The sequence below is a fragment of the Mesocricetus auratus genome, unplaced genomic scaffold (genome assembly GCF_017639785.1).
Source record: "Mesocricetus auratus isolate SY011 unplaced genomic scaffold, BCM_Maur_2.0 Super-Scaffold_100046, whole genome shotgun sequence".
Classification (NCBI taxonomy): domain Eukaryota; kingdom Metazoa; phylum Chordata; class Mammalia; order Rodentia; family Cricetidae; genus Mesocricetus; species Mesocricetus auratus.
The window spans coordinates 1,881,500-1,900,699 of record NW_024429223.1 but is presented as its reverse complement, the minus strand read 5'-3'; the positions used below and the strand labels follow the sequence as shown (position 1 = coordinate 1,900,699).

At 53.4% G+C, this 19,200-nt stretch overlaps 2 protein-coding genes across 5 annotated transcripts; both read right to left on the bottom strand.

The window, feature by feature from the left end:
- Nucleotides 1-3,952: 3,952 nt before the first annotated feature.
- Nucleotides 3,953-7,043, bottom strand: LOC110339976 (keratinocyte differentiation associated protein). 4 transcript variants are annotated; one of them, XM_040735517.1, is made up of 6 exons: nucleotides 6,887-7,043; nucleotides 5,288-5,326; nucleotides 5,157-5,198; nucleotides 4,960-5,004; nucleotides 4,373-4,420; nucleotides 3,953-4,116 (listed from the first exon to the last, which is right to left on the bottom strand). In XM_040735517.1, exons 1-6 carry the CDS (start codon nucleotides 6,971-6,973, stop codon nucleotides 4,078-4,080), a joined length of 300 nt encoding a protein of 99 aa, XP_040591451.1. In that variant the 5' UTR covers nucleotides 6,974-7,043; the 3' UTR covers nucleotides 3,953-4,077. The 4 variants fall into 4 exon arrangements, with proteins under 4 accessions (XP_040591451.1, XP_040591452.1, XP_040591453.1 ...); XM_040735518.1 differs by having other exon boundaries at nucleotides 3,953-4,063; XM_040735519.1 differs by lacking the exon at nucleotides 5,157-5,198.
- Nucleotides 7,044-14,060: 7,017 nt separating this feature from the next.
- Nucleotides 14,061-18,780, bottom strand: LOC101835534 (dermokine). The gene is made up of 7 exons (XM_005081799.4): nucleotides 18,660-18,780; nucleotides 17,323-17,370; nucleotides 17,165-17,215; nucleotides 16,767-16,835; nucleotides 15,379-15,405; nucleotides 14,858-14,905; nucleotides 14,061-14,354 (listed from the first exon to the last, which is right to left on the bottom strand). The coding sequence occupies exons 1-6, from the start codon at nucleotides 18,729-18,731 to the stop codon at nucleotides 14,858-14,860; spliced, it is 315 nt and encodes a 104-aa protein (XP_005081856.1). The 5' UTR covers nucleotides 18,732-18,780; the 3' UTR covers nucleotides 14,061-14,354.
- Nucleotides 18,781-19,200: the final 420 nt, after the last annotated feature.

The following is a 19,200-nucleotide window of genomic DNA, read 5'->3' as shown; positions in this document are numbered from 1 at the left end:
GAGATCCGCCTGCCTCTGCCTCCCGAGTGCTGGGATTAAAGGCGTGGGCCACCAACGCCCGGCTCACAGAGACACTCTTAACTTGTGTGTGATGACTTAGTCTTTGGGAAGACAGAGAGGGAAGAGACAAGCAACACTTGAAGAGCCTGTTAAAATGGGGAGGGGCATCAGGTGGTGTGGGATATCTGTATACTGTGTGAAGACGTATTGCTGTGATTGGTATAGTAAAAAACTAAAGGCCAATAGCTAGGCAGGAGGTATAGGTGGGACTTCCAGGCAGAGAGAGAGAGAGAACTCTGGGAAGAAGAGAGGAGTTGCCAGCCAGACACGGACAGGAAATAGGAGTCACAAGATAGAAGAGAGGTAACGCCTTGTGGCAGAATGCAGATGAACGTAAATGGGTTAATTTGATTTCTAAGACCTAGTAAAGCAAGCCTAAGTTAAAGGCCACGCTTCCGTAATTAGTGAGTTTCCTCGTCATTTTTGAGCTGGCGGCTGAAGAAAAAGCTTGCTACAATCAGGGAAGCAAAAGCCCTCCTGCACAATCCCGGTTGCTGCCTGGAGTGTCAGCTCTGGTCACCTCCATTCTTTGACCACAGATATGTGGGATGACATCAGTGATCAGACAGCTGCATTGTGCCTAGCAGCTCAAGATCTATATCACAGGGTTTTCGGACTCCTGTTTTATGAATATTTCCATCAAGTCTGTACCCCCCCATATCTTCCCGTGTGGGTGTGGTGATGATGGTGGTGGTGGTGACCATGGTGATGATAATGATAGTGATGATGATGGTGGTGGTGATGATGATGATGATTTTATCCTTGCTTGCTTTGTTAGAGACTGGGTATCCTGGAGCGGGGGCCCGCCTTGAACTCACTCTGCAGTGAGTCTTGGCCTTGGCCTGATCCTCCTTACTGCGTCTCTCAAGTGCCTCATGCCCAACTACACTTCGTTATTTCCCATCAGCCGTATATGTCCTCGTCCCTTCTCACATGAGTTCTCATTTGCCTCCGTCCTTGGAAGACCGGCTGAGACTGCCTCCCAAGCGCAACTCCTAAGGCCCCAAATAAAGTCACCTTCACTCTTGTGGTTTCTGAGTTTGGGTTGACTGTCCTTCCTTTAAGACTCCCTTTTCCTCCTTTAAAATCTAGTCACTCGATAAACGTCTTTTAAGGACCTTGCCCCGCTTCGATTTTTTGAGTGCCCGATTTTTTTTTTTTTTGTTATTTGTGTCGGTAGATTTTGTAACTTTTTTCTCCAAGAATCACCCCATTTATAATTTCCTCACCTTCCCGTGCTAAACGCATATGTGACCTGGACCAGCGGATTTTTCTTCAGTGACAAGATCTTAATGGGTGAGAAAGACAGAATTCAGAAGATGGAGCAGACAGAAACCAGGGTCAGGAGCTCTTACATGATCCAAGGAAGTTTATTAAGAAATACAGCATCTTCTATACTGTTAGCAGAGGGGAAATGGCCATGGTCAGCAGTGGGCCAAGTCAGGCAACATCAGCAAAGAGAACACAGGACACCTCACACATGTAGCCTAACAACTGATAACCACAGCCCAGGGAGAAGAGTCAGGTCCCCAGGAGCCACAACCTTGACTCCTATGAGGCACAGGTGCCACCATCAGACAGGCCTTGCCAAGTCCATTCCTGGAGAAGGACTAAAGTTCCCTTTTTCTTTCCATCGAGGCCTCTAAGAAAGCCTTAAGCCCCTCTGGTTCCCTACCATGTACATGGTTCCCCAGTCCTGTACATGTTTAACTCATTTCATCAGCAGGCACCTTGAAAACAGGTACCATAAATAGATAAATGGAAGGAAGGATGGATGGATGGATGGATGGATGGATGCAGAGATGCAGGAATGCAGGGACAGATGCATGTGTGGTTAGATCACCAATGGACAGACGCATGGATAGTCACAGAAGCATAGGTGCACGGATGCACGATAAATGTATGGGTAGATGCACGAATAGTAGGGAGAGATCTTACTAGGCACCTGTGGCACTGACCGTGCCTGTTTGGGCGTGGCCACACATCCCACTCCTGACACCAGATATAAGATGAAGATCACCATACACGGGACAGGGATGTCATAGGTTATCTTTCATTGGGGAGAAATCATTTACGTGAGACACTGATAACCCAGGGCCAGCGCTCCAAGCCAGTCTCTGCTGCTCTCTGAGACCCAGCCAGAACCCCAAGAGAGAGCTTGCCTCTCTCTCCCCAGGCCTATATCCCCGCACACCCCATATGCACCCGCGGCCACGCCCAAACAGGTGTGGTCAGCGTCACAGGTGCCTAGTAAGATCCCCCCCTACACATGAATAGATGAGTGGATGTACAGATGAGTAACAGATGGGTGGAAGCAGGCATGGGTGCCAGGGTGGGTACCAGGGTGGGTGCCTGGGTGGGTGCTAGGGTGGGTGCCTGGGTGGGTGCCTGGGTGGGTGGGTGAGTGCGTGGGTGAATGAAGGCGCCATTGGAGTCGTTCTCTGGTGGGATGTGGGAGCTGGAGACGGCAGATAGTAAAGTGTCTACTGTGTGCCTGGCCCTGTACAAGGGACTTTTTTTGATGTTTATTTCATTTAACCTCCACACACGACTACAATGCAATTGTGAGTGTTCTGGTTTATTCTTTCACTCGTTTCACGGATAACATACACACAGACTTAGAAAGGACAAAAAAATCACAGCACTGGTTTTATTTCATTGTAACTTTCCTGAGAGAGAGAGAGAGAGAGAGAGAGAGAGAGAGAGAGAGAGAGAAGAGGAGAAAGGAAGGGAAAAGAAGAGATTTCAAATGGGTCACATGATTTAAGCTGGGTCCTGAGCCTTGGGTTCCAGACAGCTCTATTTTACTAACCTGTCATAAAAACATTTAGATTTTCAGAAAGTGGGCAGGGCAGTGTCATAGATCAGGGAGGAAGTTTGAATTCACGGGCATCTGACCAAGAAACACATATCTTCATCACATCGAAGGCTGTCCGACAACACCAAGAAATTATTTGGTTTTGGAACCACATCCCCACAATGAAACTAACAAATTGTTTTCTCTCTGAGCCATTCTCTCTTCCAAGTGAAAGGCTTTCTTTCCCCTTATTTATTTATTTAGAGACAAGGCTTCACTATGCAGACCAGGCTGGCCCCCAACTCACAGAGACTCACCTGCCTCTGCTCCCTGAGTGCTGGGACTAAAGTCTTGCCCCCCCACACACACACCCTGCCCAAGTTAAAGTTAAAAACCCAGAGGGCTGGGGAGACAACTCAGTCTGCACAGTTCCTACCACACAATCGTGAGGATGGGAAAGGGACTCTCAGCAGCTATTGAAAGCTGGGCGTGGCTGCGCATGTCTGTTACCATAGTACTGGGCCTGGGGTTAGGAAGGACAGGCAGACCCTGAGCTCTCACGGAATCTCGCATGTGGATGACACCTGAGTTCAGTCAGAGATCCAGCCTCGAAAGGTAAGCTGAGAGCCATAGTGAAAACCACCAAGGTCACTCTCTGTGGGGGCCACAGGCATGGCTCCGTTCCATCCTGACTGAAGGTCGGAGAGTTCAAACCTATTCTTGCTCCTCCAATGTTAAACAACAGGATGAATTTGATGGAGCAGGTGCAGGTCACTGATGACGTCACATTCCTCATCTCCAATCACCATTCCCTACCCCTAACACCACCCGATTTCTTCACTTCTTCGATGCCCCCATCCGTTATTCTTGGAGAGGTGAACCTGTCTCATCCCTCATCTCGAGCTGACAGGTAGCTGGTGAATAAACTCCAGAAACTTAGGAGATTACCTCACTGTGCAAGGTGAGTTCCTTTCCATTTCCTCCTATCTCCCTGCGTCCAGTCCTCTCAGAACTCAAGGGTTCCCCTACCAGCCTTAATTCTCCTCCAGAGCCCAGCAGGATAAGGACTGAAACACAGACTCCGGAGCCACTCGATTGGTGGAAAACGCTTTATTGGCGGTACTGAGCCTGGGGGAGATTTGCCGTAGAATGGATGTCGGATTCCATGCTAGCCTCCTCTTCGTGGGGTTAGCCTAGGTCCTAGGTCTTAAAGAGAATGATCACTGGGAATCGGGAACTGCACTTCTCAGTCCTTTTACCTGAAGGGCAAGGGGTGATGATCAGATTGAGGACCCCCCAACCCAGGATTGGTACCCCCATAACAAAGCCAGGATGGGAGGGGCTTTGGTGGAAAAGAATTCTTAGCCTGGCCTGAGTTTTCATTGTTTTCTGAATATAGCAGCCGAGATAGCTCTGAGCTATGGGAGAGGTTCATCTTTCCTTCAGTGCCCCCCAATCCTCCGCCTCTCCCCTCACCCCACTCTCCTGAAACTTGGGAACGAATGTCAGTCTTACCTTAGGGAAGAAGTCCCAGTTAATGAAAGGGAATGCCTTTTTGAATGCCTGAAAGGAGAGAGTAAGGTCGGGTAAGCAGGTGTCGGTAACGCTGAGTAAGTACGTGTCGTGTCGTGTCGGTGGACACTCATTGGAGGAGCAGGGATAACACAGTAGTGAGTGCTCAGCCAAGTGTCCCAGCTATTGGCTCGGTTTCTAATCACGGCGAGAGCCCACATTCTGGAAGCCTCGTGCTGTGTCTGTTTGGCATTAGCAGCTGTGCAAGCATGCTTTCATTTAGGGCAGCGGAGGAGCCTCTTCGGGTAAGCATTGTCTTCAAAGATGCTTGCAAGGGGCATAGAGCAAAGGACACTAGACTAGCTGTGCCTCTGGCTCAACTCTCTTAGTTTGGGTAAACCCATTTCTCCATGAGGAATCGAGGACTCAAATAAATTGTGATTGGTTGGCTTGTTACAAGTCGGGACCTTAACTGCACACCCCAGGCTGGCCTCGAATTCATGATCCTTCCACCCCTGGCACTGGAGTGCTGGGATTACAGGCATCCTTCACAGGCCTGCCTGCCTCTCAACTACACCCTAAGCACTTACATCAGTGATGGCATGCCAGTTCAGGAAGTCCTCAGACTTGAAGGCCTGTGGGGGGTGGGGGAGAGAGGCCAGAAGCCAGTCAGTTCCAGAGGCCACCCGTACTTCCCCCAGCCCGATGGAAAAGAGGAAGATGGGCCCCGGGGAACTTTGCAAGCTGTCTCCTCTGTGAGGTGGGCAAGCCGCAGAACCATACTCACAGACTGCAACTTGTCAAGGTTCAGGAACTGACTGTTAAAGCCCTAGGCAACAAAGCAGGGTGTTAGGGGAGTCAAGGAGGGGGACAGAGAGGTGGGGGCGCCCGGGAGAGCATGGGCAAACGGGTGCTTACCTCGGATCCCACAGCATAATTACTGATGTTCGACTCCTCCTGGAGAGGGTGACGGAAACCAGACAAGTGACCCTGTGAGTGGTGAGCCCGTCTCCCTGACACCCCGCCCCCCACCTCTCCCTGTCTTCTCCCTCCTTTGTAAGTGGGTCCCCAAGACGCACCGCCCATGGTCCTGCACACCCGGTCCCTGGCAGTGAGTGGAAAGGATAGAGAGAGAATCCCAGCTAACAAAACCAGCTAGTATTGTTTGACAGTTGATTTTCCGTGTGCCAAAACACCCATGCTTGCTGGCCAGGCTGGGTGGAGACCAGGGTGTTAGCAGGGACCGAGCCCCTGAGGTGAGCTGCCTGCTCTCACAGACTGAGTCTCCTCTTCTATTCCCTAAAGACCCCTGTCCCTTCATCTTACTGACCCCCTCATCCCTTCCTCCCCATGACAGGGGTCACAAACACGTGCCCCTCTGGGCACGGTCCCAAGCTTAGTGGTTTGACACAGTTGTTTTAAATTTGAATTAAACTCGGGCAGGATGGCTCAGAGGTTAAGAACACCTACTGCACCTGTTGAAGATGTGTGTGGTTCCCAGGACCTGCATTAGGAGCCTCTACCTGGGACTCCAGCCCCAGGGATAGGAAACTCTTCTGGCCTCCATCAGCGTGTCCATTCACACGCGCACAGACACGTACATACACGCTTAGTTAAAACTGAGATCTTAAAAATAAAAAATATGACACTTTGTGTGTGTGTGTGTGTGCGTGTGTGGTGTGTGTGTGTGTGTGTGTGTGTGTGTGTGTGTGTGTGGTGTGTGTGTGTGTGTGTGTGTGTGTGTGTGTGTGTGTGTGTGGTGTGGGGGGGTCGTCTCACAATGTAGCCCAAATGAACCTCAAACCCCTGATCCTCCTGCCTCAGCCTCCCAAGTGCTGGGATCACAATTGTATTTCACTACGCCCAGCTAATTCTCAATAAGCAAGAATTCATCAACAAACACAGATTTCCAGTGTCTCATGAAAAGTATAAGACTCCAACCACCATGGCTACATTCTCTCTACTTAGCCACAGAGACCAAACTCCCTTCAGACCTGCCAAGTCCCCCAGCTCATTTGAGATCCTGCTTACCCTGAGGCTACTTGTCCAAACTCGGTAGAGATCAAGCCCCTTGTGTTAGACTTTTAAATCCAGGAAGAATGCTCTTCCCTCCCTTCAGGTAAGACAGGCAGAGGGACTCCGGGGGTTGCCTCTGTCTGGGGACCCAATCTAAGGAGTGTGGACCAGCAGGGACCGCCCCTCTCGGGAAGCTACTCAGGGAGTTAGAAAGGAAGGCTGGATCAGGGGATCCCAAAGACCCTCCTCGGCTTCCAGCCCCCACCTCACCATTCCTTCCAGATGTGTAAGCATCCTGCCTTCCCAGAATCCTTCGTTTCTGGGCCCCTCCCTCCTTTTGCACCAAGCTACATCCCCCATGCTCCCCACTTCCTTTACCCCTCCCTCAGAACCCCAACTTCTCGTCCAGCGCCCGGAGCACATCCAGCCATAAGAGCTGCTTCTCCAGCAATGGACGGGAAGCGCCAAGGGACATCTGGGTAATGCAGGTGGTGCCCTCACCTCGGAGCCCCCCAGGGCAGCTCCGTGGACCGCATGCAATGCCAGAAGAGAGAGGAGAGCCACCGCGGGAAGAATGGGGATCTTCATGGTGTCGGGTTTGGGGCACTCTGAGGCGGGGCCTCCCTGGCAGCCCTTTATATTAGCGAGGAGGTAGTTATAAGGACGAGCGGGGTTCCCACCCTACTGACTCACCCCCAGATCATGTCGCCCACCCCTGGGGCTCCGGGAGGGGGAGGCATAGACTGTTCCCAGTATATCTTGGATTTCTCAACTCTCGTTCCTCCCCAGGCTCTTGCAAGGTGAGGCTGCCTCGGGTCTGTTCATGCATGAGGTGACGGCACAGAGACAGGTTGGGCCTGTCCCTGCAAGACTTGGCATCCGAGCAAGCTCCTCGGCCTGCGTTGGTCTCTTTTCCTCTATCCCTGGCTCCTTCTTTTGTGTTCCTCCACCCCGCCAAACCCCTCCAAAGCCCCGTGTAAGACCTTCCACGCTGCAGATATCCGCCCGCCCTCCTGGCTTGCCTCTTTTGCTGGTTAAATCAGACTCCTTACCAAGCACGCCCCTCCCTCCCTCCCTCCACCAGGCGTCTGCCGAACCTCTCACCTCTCCATTCCCCTTTCTCCGTTCCCTTCCTTCCCTTGCCTCTCTTATGTAGCCCAGGCTGGCTCACTGTATAGACAAGGATAGCCTTGAGCTCCTGATCCTCCTCCTCAGCCTCCCCAGTGCTGAGATGACTCACATATTTCACCCATGACAGCCTAAACTGTCCCTTAGTCCTACACGGGGCTTTTGCTCATCTTCTGGCTCTCAGAGCTCAGCATCTACCCTGGTTTCTCCCATCAGCCCCACCTGCCCCTTCTCGATATTGTTTGTATCTCCCTCTCTCTCTGAATAATACCCATGCCCAGACTTAATTTCTCTGGAAATATCAAGTCTCACATATGTGGGGGGGGTAGGGGGGACACACTTTGGACATGTATATATATCTCCAGGGCTCTAACCAGGCTGGCCTCAAACTCGCTGTGGAGCTGAGGATGACCTTGAACTTCTGGGCCTTCTGCCTCCCCACCCCCCCAGTGCTGGGGTTACAACCTTGCACCACCACGTCTGGTTTATGGGATGCTGGGACTCAAACCCAGGGCCTTGCACATGTTAAGGAAAGCACGCTACCAACTGAGCTATTTCCCCGGCCCAGGAGCCGTGCAAGAGTCCCCTTTCTGTGCCTCACGCACAGCGCGATGGAGATTGGGAGCATCGGAAGCGCATCCCCTCATCCCGCGCGCGGCCCAGCCCCTCACTTTCTTTCCTCTCCTGGCCCTGGACCATGCGCATGATCCATCTGCTCCCGCATTTCACCCAGATGACCTAGGAAGACCAGGAAACCAGAAACACGAAGGCGCAGAAACCAAGTGTCCCAGAGACCCAACTAAAGGAGCACCCGAGCTGGCCCGACCTCTGAGCTCTTGCTCCCTGAAAGTCCCACTCCTACCCCACCCTTAGCGGGAGTGGGATCGCCTCAAGATGGCAAAACAGCCCGGTGATGCAACCTCTGAGATGAGGTCCAACCGGTGTCACGGGGAAGTGCTGGGACACAGACTAGAGCTGTCCTGGCAAGGCAGCCCCTTATCTGATGGTTGGGTTCCTTACCCCAACCTGAGGCAACACGCAGAGTTGGCAGGTCTAGGGTGGGAGGGCTAGGTGTCATTCCTGAGGAGTCTCTATGAACCCCAGAGGCTGCCCCTGGCCCTCCTCGCCTCCAGCGACCTCTGTAGCTTCACAAAGCCTCTCCTGTAGGCACAGAGTGTTTTCCACTTTGCCGAAGCCATGGGAGGACACAGCCTGGGGTACACCCTCTTACGAGGAGCAGAGCGAGCTTCGGCCTCAGCTGACAGTCCTGGAGGGGACGAGAAGGGAATAAAGCCAGGCGGGCGGAGTTCCTCCCAAAGGGTGTTCTGGAGGACGCAGTTTTTGTGAGAGGGTGGATTCGTCCTGTTTTCACTAATTAGCAGTGCCTGCGGAGCTCATGCAGGCCTGGGCACCAGGGCAGCATGAACGGAAGCCCTGGAAGAAGGGAATATTCAAAAGAGAACAGGCGTTATGCAAATCAGCTCCATTTAGAGGTGCCAATGGTGGAATCCATTTCCAAGCCACACACACACACACACACACACACACACACACACACACACACACACACACGGGACCCAAACACACCCGAGCCAACACCGACACCACACTGTCACCTCCGTGCCTGGCTCTGGGCTCTGCTCTGGGGTGAGGCTTTCGTTAGCATGTTGACATCTCAATGATGTTTTCCTTTCCACCTAATGGTACAGATAACGTTGCCTGTTCTGAATCTGTGGCAGGCCTTGTGCTAAATATTCCGAGTGCATGATCTCATCGGATGATCAGAAGTTCTGGGAGATAGGCACTATAATTACCCACACTCTGAGGGTGGGGGAGCCACAGCAAATACTGAGGTCTCATGGCCGGTGTGGGTGTGTGGCGGGGCCAGTATGAGGGACCTGGGATTCCAAGACCTGAGCTGGGTCTCTGGTAGTCCTTTGCTCCCTGTGTCTCTCAAAGGGCTTTATTTAGCATTTGGTATGAATTAGACCCCCGACCAGATTGTAAGGCAGACTCTGTAGCCCCCCTTTGGCCCAATGAATCATGTGACCAAAGCTCCGGGCTGGCATGTACTATTCCAAATGAATTCAGCCAGATGCCCTCAGTCAACAAAAAGAATGACCTAGCCAGCCAGGCACAGTGAAGGGCTGTCATGCCAGGTGCTCCAGCAGCTGAGGCAGGAGGATGCAAAGCTCAAGTCATACCTGGAGTGAGTTCAAGGCCAGCCTGAGCACTTTACTGACATGCTGTCTCAAAATACCTGGTGAGTTCAAGGCCAGCCTGAACACTTTACAGACATGCTGTCTCAAAATACCTGGTGAGTTCAAGGCCAGCCTGAGCACTTTACTGACATGCTGTCTCAAAATACCTGGTGAGTTCAAGGCCAGCCTGAACACTTTACAGACATGCTGTCTCAAAATACCTGGTGAGTTCAAGGCCAGCCTGAGCACTTTACTGACATGCTGTCTCAAAATACCTGGTGAGTTCAAGGCCAGCCTGAGCACTTTACTGACACTCTGTCTCAAAAATAAAAAGTAAGGGGGTTAGGGATATACCTCAGTGGTACAGCATGTGCCTGGAGTCCACCAGTGAGGGGGTTTTGAGTGTGGCTCAGTGGTAGAACATGTTCAAGGCCCTGAGTTCAAGCCACAATACTGGGCTACAGCGCAAGGTATGTGTGCACGTGTGTGTGTGTGGGGGGTTACTACCTACATTTGGCAACTCTGTGTCCTGCAATGAACCTGCAATTAGTTGCCTCCATGTCCAGATGTCCCACATAGAAAAAACATCTTCCCACATCAAGTATGTCTTTGAAGGTAAGGTTCTAGCTGGGTGTGGTGGCCATAGGGGCCTGGAGAGCTGGAGACCAGCCTGGGCTACATAGCAAGATCCTATCTCAGAAAACAAACAAATGGAAAGTTTAACCAAACCAAGACAGTCCCCTGCCTTGGACCCTGTGTTTGTAGCCGTAGTGTGTAAACGACACGGCACCTCTAACACAAGCCGATCGACTCAGGTGTTCAACAGAAGGAATTCTGTCCTCTTGCAGAGGCCAAAGCTGGCTGCATTGGTCTGAGGGCTTGTTCCGGCTGGTTGCCTTCCAGATGACCCGCTCATTGTGTTTGTTTTATGGTCCTGGGGGGTTGAACCTAGGGCTTTGAACATGCTCAGCTAAACTACTACTGAGCTATACACATCCTCAGCTCTCTTTAACTATTTTTGTTTTGTTTAGTGTTTACACTTTGTGTGTGTGTGTGTGTGTGTGTGTGTGTGTGTGTATGTATGAAGACAACTCCAGGAGTCAGTTCTGGCTTTCTTCCAGACGAGCCATCTTGTCAGCCTCTTTTTATTTTTTGTAGCAGGGTCTCGTTCAGGGCCCTAGACCAGGGGCTGGAGAGATAGTGTGGTCAGTGAACTGCCTGTCATGCATGCATGAGGTCTGAGTGGGATCGCTAGAACTCACGGGAAAAGCTGCTTAGCCGTGTGGATTCCTGCACTCACTCGCCAGCCAGCGCGGGCACTAGTAAGCCAGTGGGAGACCCTGTCTCTAAAACAAGGTGGCTGGCTCCTGAGAAATGACACCCAATGTTGTCACCTGGATGGCACTCAGACATGAGCACATGTGTTATACCCACATGAACATGGACACCCCCCCTTTCTCTCTCACACACTCACACTCACACACACTCACACACATACACTCACACACACACACTTACACACACACACACACACACACACACACTTCCCAGGCTAGCCTTGAACTTTCCATCCTTCTCCCTCAGGCTCCCAAGCCACTGGAAAGATAGGTTTCTCTCCTGATGAATTTTCAGGAGGGAAATGATTTCTATGTTGAACTGACTCCCTCTCCATGCTCCCCCCCTTCCTCCATCCACGCCGCCTTGGCGACTTCGTGCTCCCCAAGGGCCCAGTGTTCAACAGAGTGGGGAGAGGGGCAGGTAGCTCTCAGTAAGGGAGGTCGCCACAGTTCCGTCATGGAGCAGGAAGGGGACAGAGAAAGTCTCCCAGGGTCCCACTCTGCTTTGAATGGATACGGAGAGTGTTGGGGTCTCAGACTCTGGAACCCCATCTCTAGGTCCAGTTACTCCCTTCTGAGAACATCAGTAAACCCTTGCCCTCTCACCGCCTGCCCCCACCCTCCCAAATGTGACAGAACTTGAGTGTGGGCAGGAGGTGAGACCCAGCCCTGATTGCTACATCATGACAGGCACTGGAGCGGGGCCAGCGCCTGGGTGTCAGAGTCGAGTGATTAAAGGGACGGACACCAGACACTCGGGGACTTTGGGGACACCGGGGACATCCCTGGAGAGAGAGAGAAGGGGGCCTGGAGTCTCAGGAGAGGGTGTGGGGGCATCAGAGTGGGGAAGAGTGATCTCCAGCCAACGCCATTATTGCCACACTCCAGGAGATGGCAGTGTCACAGCAGGTCCTCCCACTTGGAAGCTGTTTGCCTAAACTTCTCCCAGGAAGACTTCCTGGGTCGGTCCCACTCAACTCCAGCCCCTCCTCCCACTGGGTAATCCGCAAAGATCTCTCGGGCAGACACTTCCGTTCCCGCTCATGCGAAGTCAAGAAAGACAAGATGGCCAGCCCTTCCATTCCTGCTCCTCTGGAGGAGGCGCAGAGCCACCCAACAAAACAAACAAATACAGGATGACAGAACAGGTGCTGGGAAGACAGCAGAGAAGATGACCTAGGGAGGGGCCTGTGAACCGAGAAAAGAAACAAAGAAAGACGTTCGCTATCTACCGAGGGGGAAGAGACCCTGAGCTGGGCCCGGTGCCCGAGGCAGGGCCAGCATGGGCAACTCAGATGAGAGCCTGCCTGGAAATAAAACCTGGTAGTGTCTAAAGGTTGGCTCGGTGGGTAAAGGCGCTTGCCCTGAAACATAACATCTGACCCACATAGGAGAAGAGAGAGGCCTGACTCTGGCAAGTTATCTCCCTGACCTACACGCACTCTCGCGCACACACACACTCACACAGACACACACACACTCACACAGACACACACACACTCACACAGACACACTCACACAGAGACACACACTCACACACAGACACACACACACAGACACACTCACACAGAGACACACACTCACACAGACACACACACGCACACACAGACATACACACTGTGGCGCGTGTGTGGGTTTGCAGTACACACAATAAGCGTATAATGAAAAATATAATTAATTAGAAAAGTAAAAAGAAGGGCGAAGACAAGACACAACTCCGTGGGGGGAGAAACAGGGAAGAAGGAGAGAGAGATCAACGCCAGATTACCCTGTCACCTCCAGAGCCTCTCCCGCCAGACCCTTGACTTTGAAGACGTAGACTACCCAGTCTAGGGCCAACGAGAAGCTTGACAGTTGGGACCTCAGAGGCTCCAGCAAAAACTAAGGGCTAGCTAGGAAAGGACCGCTACCCGTCAATGGAGGGCCCCTCAAACCAGACAACCTCACGTTAAACTCGAAAGGACCGGGAGCATCACCTGAGAGGCGGGAGCCATCTTGATCCTCGCAATGGTTCCCAACCATTTCCCGTTCCCATTCGCACAGCAGGAAGACCGAGGCTTCTCCCGGGGACGGCCCCCTCGCCCGCCCCCATGTGGCTGTGATGAGGTACTGCAAGGCCCTCCATACAACTTGAGAACAACCGGGAGCCTCAATCTAAGAATCAAATCCAGGGGAAGATAGAGAGAAGAATTTCCGCTCCGGAAGGCGAGTTTGATCAGGCGGCTTTCCTGAGTCAGCTTAGGACCCGGTTTCTTTCACTGACTCACACTTATTTGAGGCCTTGTTGTCCGACTACAACAGAGGACAGTGCGGCCAAGCACTTAGGTACCTTGCAAATGGCATAGGACTCGCGAAACCGGCAGGGTTTCTTGTCTTTCTCTTACTTCCGGCTCCCCTCCATGGACACCGGGGGAGGGAGGACGGTGATGGGAGACCCCCTCCATTTGGTCACCCCGTATCAATTCCATGAAACACAGAACTGTCTGGCCCTGTTCCAGGGGGGGCTCCACAGCCTGTGTCCAGGGCCCCTGCCTCCCCGGTTACGCAGCAAGGTAATGGCTTTGGCTTCCCCTTCTTTCCCTAGCTTCCTAAACGCTGCCACCATCTGCAAGTCCCCGTCCGGGCGTGTTACGACACGCCCCAACCTATTCTCCACCAGTCCTTGCTGGCTTGGCTTGTCCCACCCTGCACGTCCCCACCCCGTCCCCACCCCGGGAACTGGTCTGTCATCGTTTTGAACCAGATTCTGACCTCCTGGTCTGAGCCCTTTCGGGTCATCAAACACCCACAGCTACTGTAAACGTGCTGTTTGTTGGGCAAAAACTGTCTTTGCCGACGGAGAAGCTTGCACTAGCTGAAACCCGGGTTGCCCAAACCTAAGCCCAGGTCTCTCCTCTCTCCGGCCACCAGGCTCAGGGGGAGAAAGAAGGGTTCTCAGCCGTCAACACCCCCCCCACTCCTCCACACCCGGGTCAGGAGAGCGGCATTAAAGAACACGTGGAGAAAGTCTCGGGAAAACAAAAGAAGCCGTGTTTTATTTCCACAGAGACGAAGCAGGAGGTTCCCACTGCGTTGTTAGGGGAACGTCCCGCCACAAACGGGAGAAGGTGAAGAAACTGGCTGGTTATCCAAAGAGGCTGACTCTTGAGATGCTACGACAGTAAGCCAGGTCCTTAGGTGGGGTGGTGGGGGATGTCAGCGCCCAGATAGGTCTGTCACAGCAGAGAGGACTGTGGGTAAGTACAAACAAGCCCCCTGGAGACCTGTGTTCGTGAAGTGTCGGCAGTGACTAGAAGGAATTTTCTAGAAGAGAAAAAAAACACAAAAGGAGGAGAAAAACAAATGCTAGAGCACAGCCACTCCCACGTCAATGGAGAACAAACCCTTTCGTGAACATTCCTTCCCGTTCACCTTCAGTCCCCTCACTTAGACTTCTTTTTGTTTGTCTGTTTTTTTCTGGACAGGGTCTCCCTGTGCAGCTCTGGCTGTCCTGGAACTCGCTCTGTAGACCAGGCTGGCCTCGAACTCACAGAGATCCGCCTGCCTCTGCCTCCCAAGGGCTGGGATTAAAGGCGTGCGCCACCAACACCCGGCTGCCCTGACCATTTTCTAAAGAATCTTTCTCCAGGCCCCACAAGCAGGGTGTTCTCCTTCATCCCTCTTCAGTAAGCACCCGGGGGGGGGGGGAACCCAATTGCTGCTGCCCCTCATCGAGGCCCAAGGAAATGCCCAGCTCCCAGCCCGCCCGCGGGGTGGCGACTTCTACTGCTGGCCCCCGGCCATGTGTGGCCCACTCTGACACTTACCTACCAAAACTTCAGCCACTTCAGCAGACCAGGTTGTGCCCGGGAAGCCTGCAGGGCAAGGGGACCGGCTGAGCGGATATCACACTGTTACCCCTGTTACCATCCAGGCACACCTGGCCCCGCCCCTCGGGGGACCTGGCAGAGAGTGTCACCCCTGTATGCCTGGCAAGCAGTACCCTGACTCTGTACTCAGGTGCAAAAGGCCCCTTTAAGAAACAAGTTCCACCCACTCCCAATCTCTCTGTCCAACTGTTCCATCTTTACCTCTCTCTCTCTCCCTCTCCCTCTCTCTCTCTCTCTCTCTCTCTCTCTCTCTCTCTCTCTCTCTCTGTGTGTGTGTGTGTGTGTGTGTCTTTCTCTCCCTTCCCTTCCCCCAATAAAACTTCCCACCTAACTTCTATCTGCGTGGAGTGTTTTTCCCTCACCCGCCGTGGGGCTTCCCACCAAAGTCCCTCTCTGCGCCATAACAACCTCCAGGTCCCTCTGTGTTCAGCTGCACCTTCTCACTCCCCCGTACTCACCGAGGACGCTGAAGGGGCCACTCCTCCCTGGAAGGAGAAGATCAAAGGAGGTGACACAGGGCCATGGCAGCCCTCTCTGGGCTCTACCTCGGCCTCAGGCTCCCCGAGGTCCCCTCACAGGCACAAGCCAACGTTATAGCAGGGTCCTTCAGGCTGGCTGTGGATACTCAGTCTGTGGACGTTCCCCCAGGACGGTACTGAATGGCCCCCAAATATACAACACAGTGGAGGAGAGCTCTCCTCTCCATGGGACGGATAGAAGACAGCCACAGACAGAGGCCAGATGATGCCTGTGGTGACATTTACTTCAAAGTAAAAAAAGCCTCACACCCGCTAGGCAAGTGTCCTACCGCTGAGCTACATCCGTAGTCCTCTTTTGACCTTCATATTTCGTGACAGAATCTCTGTAAGTTGCCCAGGCTGGATGTGAACTCTGTAGCCCAGGCAGTCCCTGAATTTGTGATCCTCCTGCCTCAGCCACCATCCCCATCCCAACCCGGGTAGCTGGAATGATAGACCACAGGCTGCGCGTTCTCTGCTCTTACAGAGGGTTCACTGTTCTGAGAAGTGGGGAATCCCTGGCCTGGCTTTTCCTTGCCAGCCTACTTAGCGCACTCTCTGGTGTTACAGTATCACTTTGCTTATTTCTCGGCCGGTTGGATGGTTGGCTGATCGGCATCGGTTGCAATACTAGGAACGGAGCCCAGGGATTTTCCTCTGGTAGCTAGATGGTCACTCTACAGAGGAGCCACGCCCCTGACTCCTAAGACTGCCTTCTGTTACTTTTTGTTTGTTTGGTTGATATTTGTTTACTTTATATATGTATGTTTATGGGTCACAGTGCACATGTGGAGGCCAGGAGACCACGTGGGTGGGTCAGTTCTCTCCTTCTTCCTTGTTAGTCCGAGGGATCAAACTCAGGTTGGGAGACTTAGCAGCAAGCCCCTTTACCGGCTGAGCCAGCTCATGAGCCCCTGAGACTGCCTTGTCTGCAACTACAAAAAACAACCCCTCAATTTTCCCCACCATTTAAAAAAATATTCCAATGAGGCACGAAGACTTCAGTTTCCCACCAGCCAAGCGTCCCTAGAGGCTAAGCGCTAGGCTGCTTTCCTCCACCCCAGCTGCTGCCCCACAAAGGGCAAGAAAGCCATGCTGTGAAGCAAGTCTGTGTGGAATGACGGCACACACCCGAGTCCCCTTACACAGCAGTGGGATGGAGAAAGGAGGCAAGCTCTTCCTGCTCCCAGCTCGCGCATGCACACACACGGGCGCGCGCACACACGTGCACACACGCACGCACGCACACATGCACACACGTGCACACACGCACGCACGCACGCATGCACACACGCACACACAGATAACAAAACTTTTTCAAAGCTCACCTTGGCAGTGGTCTTAGCATAGTATTGCCAGTTGTAATTAGGGTTCCCCTGCTGGTTACTATAGTAGCTCTGGAGGAAACAGAAGGGCGTAGGGGTGCAGAAGAGAGGGAAGATGGCATTACGTTGTGTAAAAAAAAAAAAAAAAAGACACTTCGCTTCTTTGCCCAGGAAGCAGATTTCTTAGAAGCCCATGCTTTGTCCCCTCCTTGTAACGTGGGCTCTCTTTCGTGTTACCCCCCAAGGTCAACTGGGGCCCCACCCCCATCAGGTCCTTCCTCCCCCTCCCTGGTCCCTATCCTCAAGTGTGGCTTGGGAGGCCAGGGTAGGAGACCAGGAGGAGAAAGGGTAACATTTACGTCGGGGGAGCGGGGGAGGGGGGGAGGGAGGAGATAGCTTGCCTTGGATGTGACCGCTGATGCCTCTTGTCTTGCTGCTTCAGGCTGAGAAAACTATCGGGTGGGAGGTAAAAGAGAGAATTTCAGACTAGCCAGTCTTGAGACTGGGCTGAGAGAGACCCAGGACTTTCCAGGGGAGCCCGGAAGACAGAGGCACTCACCTGATCGGCACCTCCCGCCCTCTTCTGCAGAGACGACGGATCTGAGCCCTGAAAAGGCAGCTATGGTCAGTGGCCCGGGCTGGCCGCTGTCCTCCAGGCCTTGCCAGCTTCCAAAGCCCAGACACCGCACTGCATCCGCTCTTCTCCACGCTCCACTTCCTCTTGGGGCTCTGCCTACCCGTCCCCACCCCCGTAAAGGCCCCAGCTAAGCCCAGTAGGACTGGAGGAAGCCCATGGCCCAGAGAGATACAGGACACAGATTCCCACACTCAGGGCAGAACAATGATGGAGAGCCGAGTTGGGCAATAGCACCACTCCCACAACTCTGAGTGGAGTTGCTGCTGGAATAACAAAGGAGAACCCACACGTGTCCCGCAGCCCCAGCCAACCCTGGGCCTACACCGGACCCTGCTGCTTCCCGTAGGCCTCCTAATCCTGCTATCCTGACGCTATTCTCTGTGTGGTGCTTGAAGCTCAGCGGTTAGGTTAGTTCCCAGGAGAAGGGAAGAGAGGCAAGGAAGCTCCCTATGTGCACACCCCACAGCTCCTCCACATTTGATACAGGCAGGAAGGGTGAAACCCACCCTAGGCAGGGGCTCTACCACTGAGCCACACCCCAGCCCCTCACTGGGGGATTCTAGGCAGGGGCTCTACCACTGAGCCACGCCCCAAACCCTCACTGGGGTATTCTAGGCAGGGGCTCTATCACTGAGCCACACCCCAGTCCCTCACTGGGGAATTCTAGGCAAGGGCTCTACCACTGAGCCACACCCCAGTCCCTCACTGGGGGATTCTAGGCAGGGGCTCTACCATTGAGCCACATCCCCAGCCCCTTACTGGGGGATTCTAGGCAGGGGCTCTACCATTGAGCCACATCCCCAGCCCATCATTGGGAGGTCGTAGGCAGGGGCTCTACCACTGAGCCACGCTTTGAGTCCCCTGACGCTAAGTCTTAGTTCTGACACTGAGGTCACAAACTGGCCACTCACGGGCCCCTAGACACTTTTTTGTTTGGTCTTCTCTAAAACAAATAAAAAAATAAAAAATGAGTTGCAAACGATTTAAAATCAGATTTCTAGTTTTTCTTGAAAAAAAAAATGACACTGTGGTAACCCTGGCCCTACATGTGTGCAAGAGGAACTCGGACAGCCTTGCCTCGGCTCTGGTTCCCGAAGGCCACCAGTCGCATAGCATTGAGGTGAGGCCCTGCTCACCCTCCCAAGCCCCAGCTCTTCAGGCCTCCGGTACTTGCCCAAAAGCCTGATTCCCCTGGACCTTCTTCCCCTGTATCCCTGAGTCCTTTCTCCCTCCCCATCCCTCTGTCCCTCAGTACCCACCCAGCTGTGGCAGTCTCCATGCCAGGCCACGCCCAGCAGAATAAGCAGCAGAGCCACAACGGCTGGCTTCATGGTTCTGCTCTGGTGCAATGAGTCGCAAGCCTCCTGCCCTGGGATTTTTATCCTAGGGAGACCCCTCCCACCTCACACCTGCTTCGGTGACTCATAGCTTCCCTGACACTCCTACTCCACCCAGCTCAAGAGTTGCGCCAACCGAAGAAAGTGGGGAGGGAAGGTGTCCTCCCTCCCTCATCTCGGACGACGGACGGGAGGACACCGAGACAGGGACGGCCAGGAAGCCATCTTACCTGCCGGACCTGAGTCTCCAAAGCTCAGCGGCCTCGCCCCAAAACGAGAAGGTCTGCCCAACCCCCTTACCTCGATCTGTTTCCAGTTGAAGAAAGGAGTATTGCGTTTGAAATTCTGGAAGGAGAAGTCGAGATGAGAGCATGCCCGTGGTGCCAGAACACACCGGGCAGGGAGCCAGGCGGCCGGTGGGAAGGCCAGGTGTGGCTTAGGATGGGTGAAGACAGGCATACGG

Bases quoted from the DNA above. Each gene is read 5' to 3' on its own strand.
- LOC110339976 (XM_040735517.1), bottom strand. From the start codon at position 6,973: ATGAAGATCCCCATTCTTCCCGCGGTGGCTCTCCTCTCTCTTCTGGCA. The intron at 5,327-6,886 runs GTGAGGGCACCA...CACCCTCTCCAG, and splicing joins CTGCCCTGGGGGGCTCCGAG to GAGGAGTCGAACATCAGTAA. The intron at 4,117-4,372 runs GTAAGACTGACA...CTTGCCCTTCAG, and splicing joins ACTGGGACTTCTTCCCTAAG to GTAAAAGGACTGAGAAGTGC.
- LOC101835534 (XM_005081799.4), bottom strand. From the start codon at position 18,731: ATGAAGCCAGCCGTTGTGGCTCTGCTGCTTATTCTGCTGGGCGTGGCC. The intron at 16,836-17,164 runs GCAAGCTATCTC...TGTTTCCTCCAG, and splicing joins CATCAGCGGTCACATCCAAG to AGCTACTATAGTAACCAGCA. The intron at 15,406-16,766 runs GTGAGCTTTGAA...TTCTCCTTCCAG, and splicing joins ATGCTAAGACCACTGCCAAG to GGAGGAGTGGCCCCTTCAGC.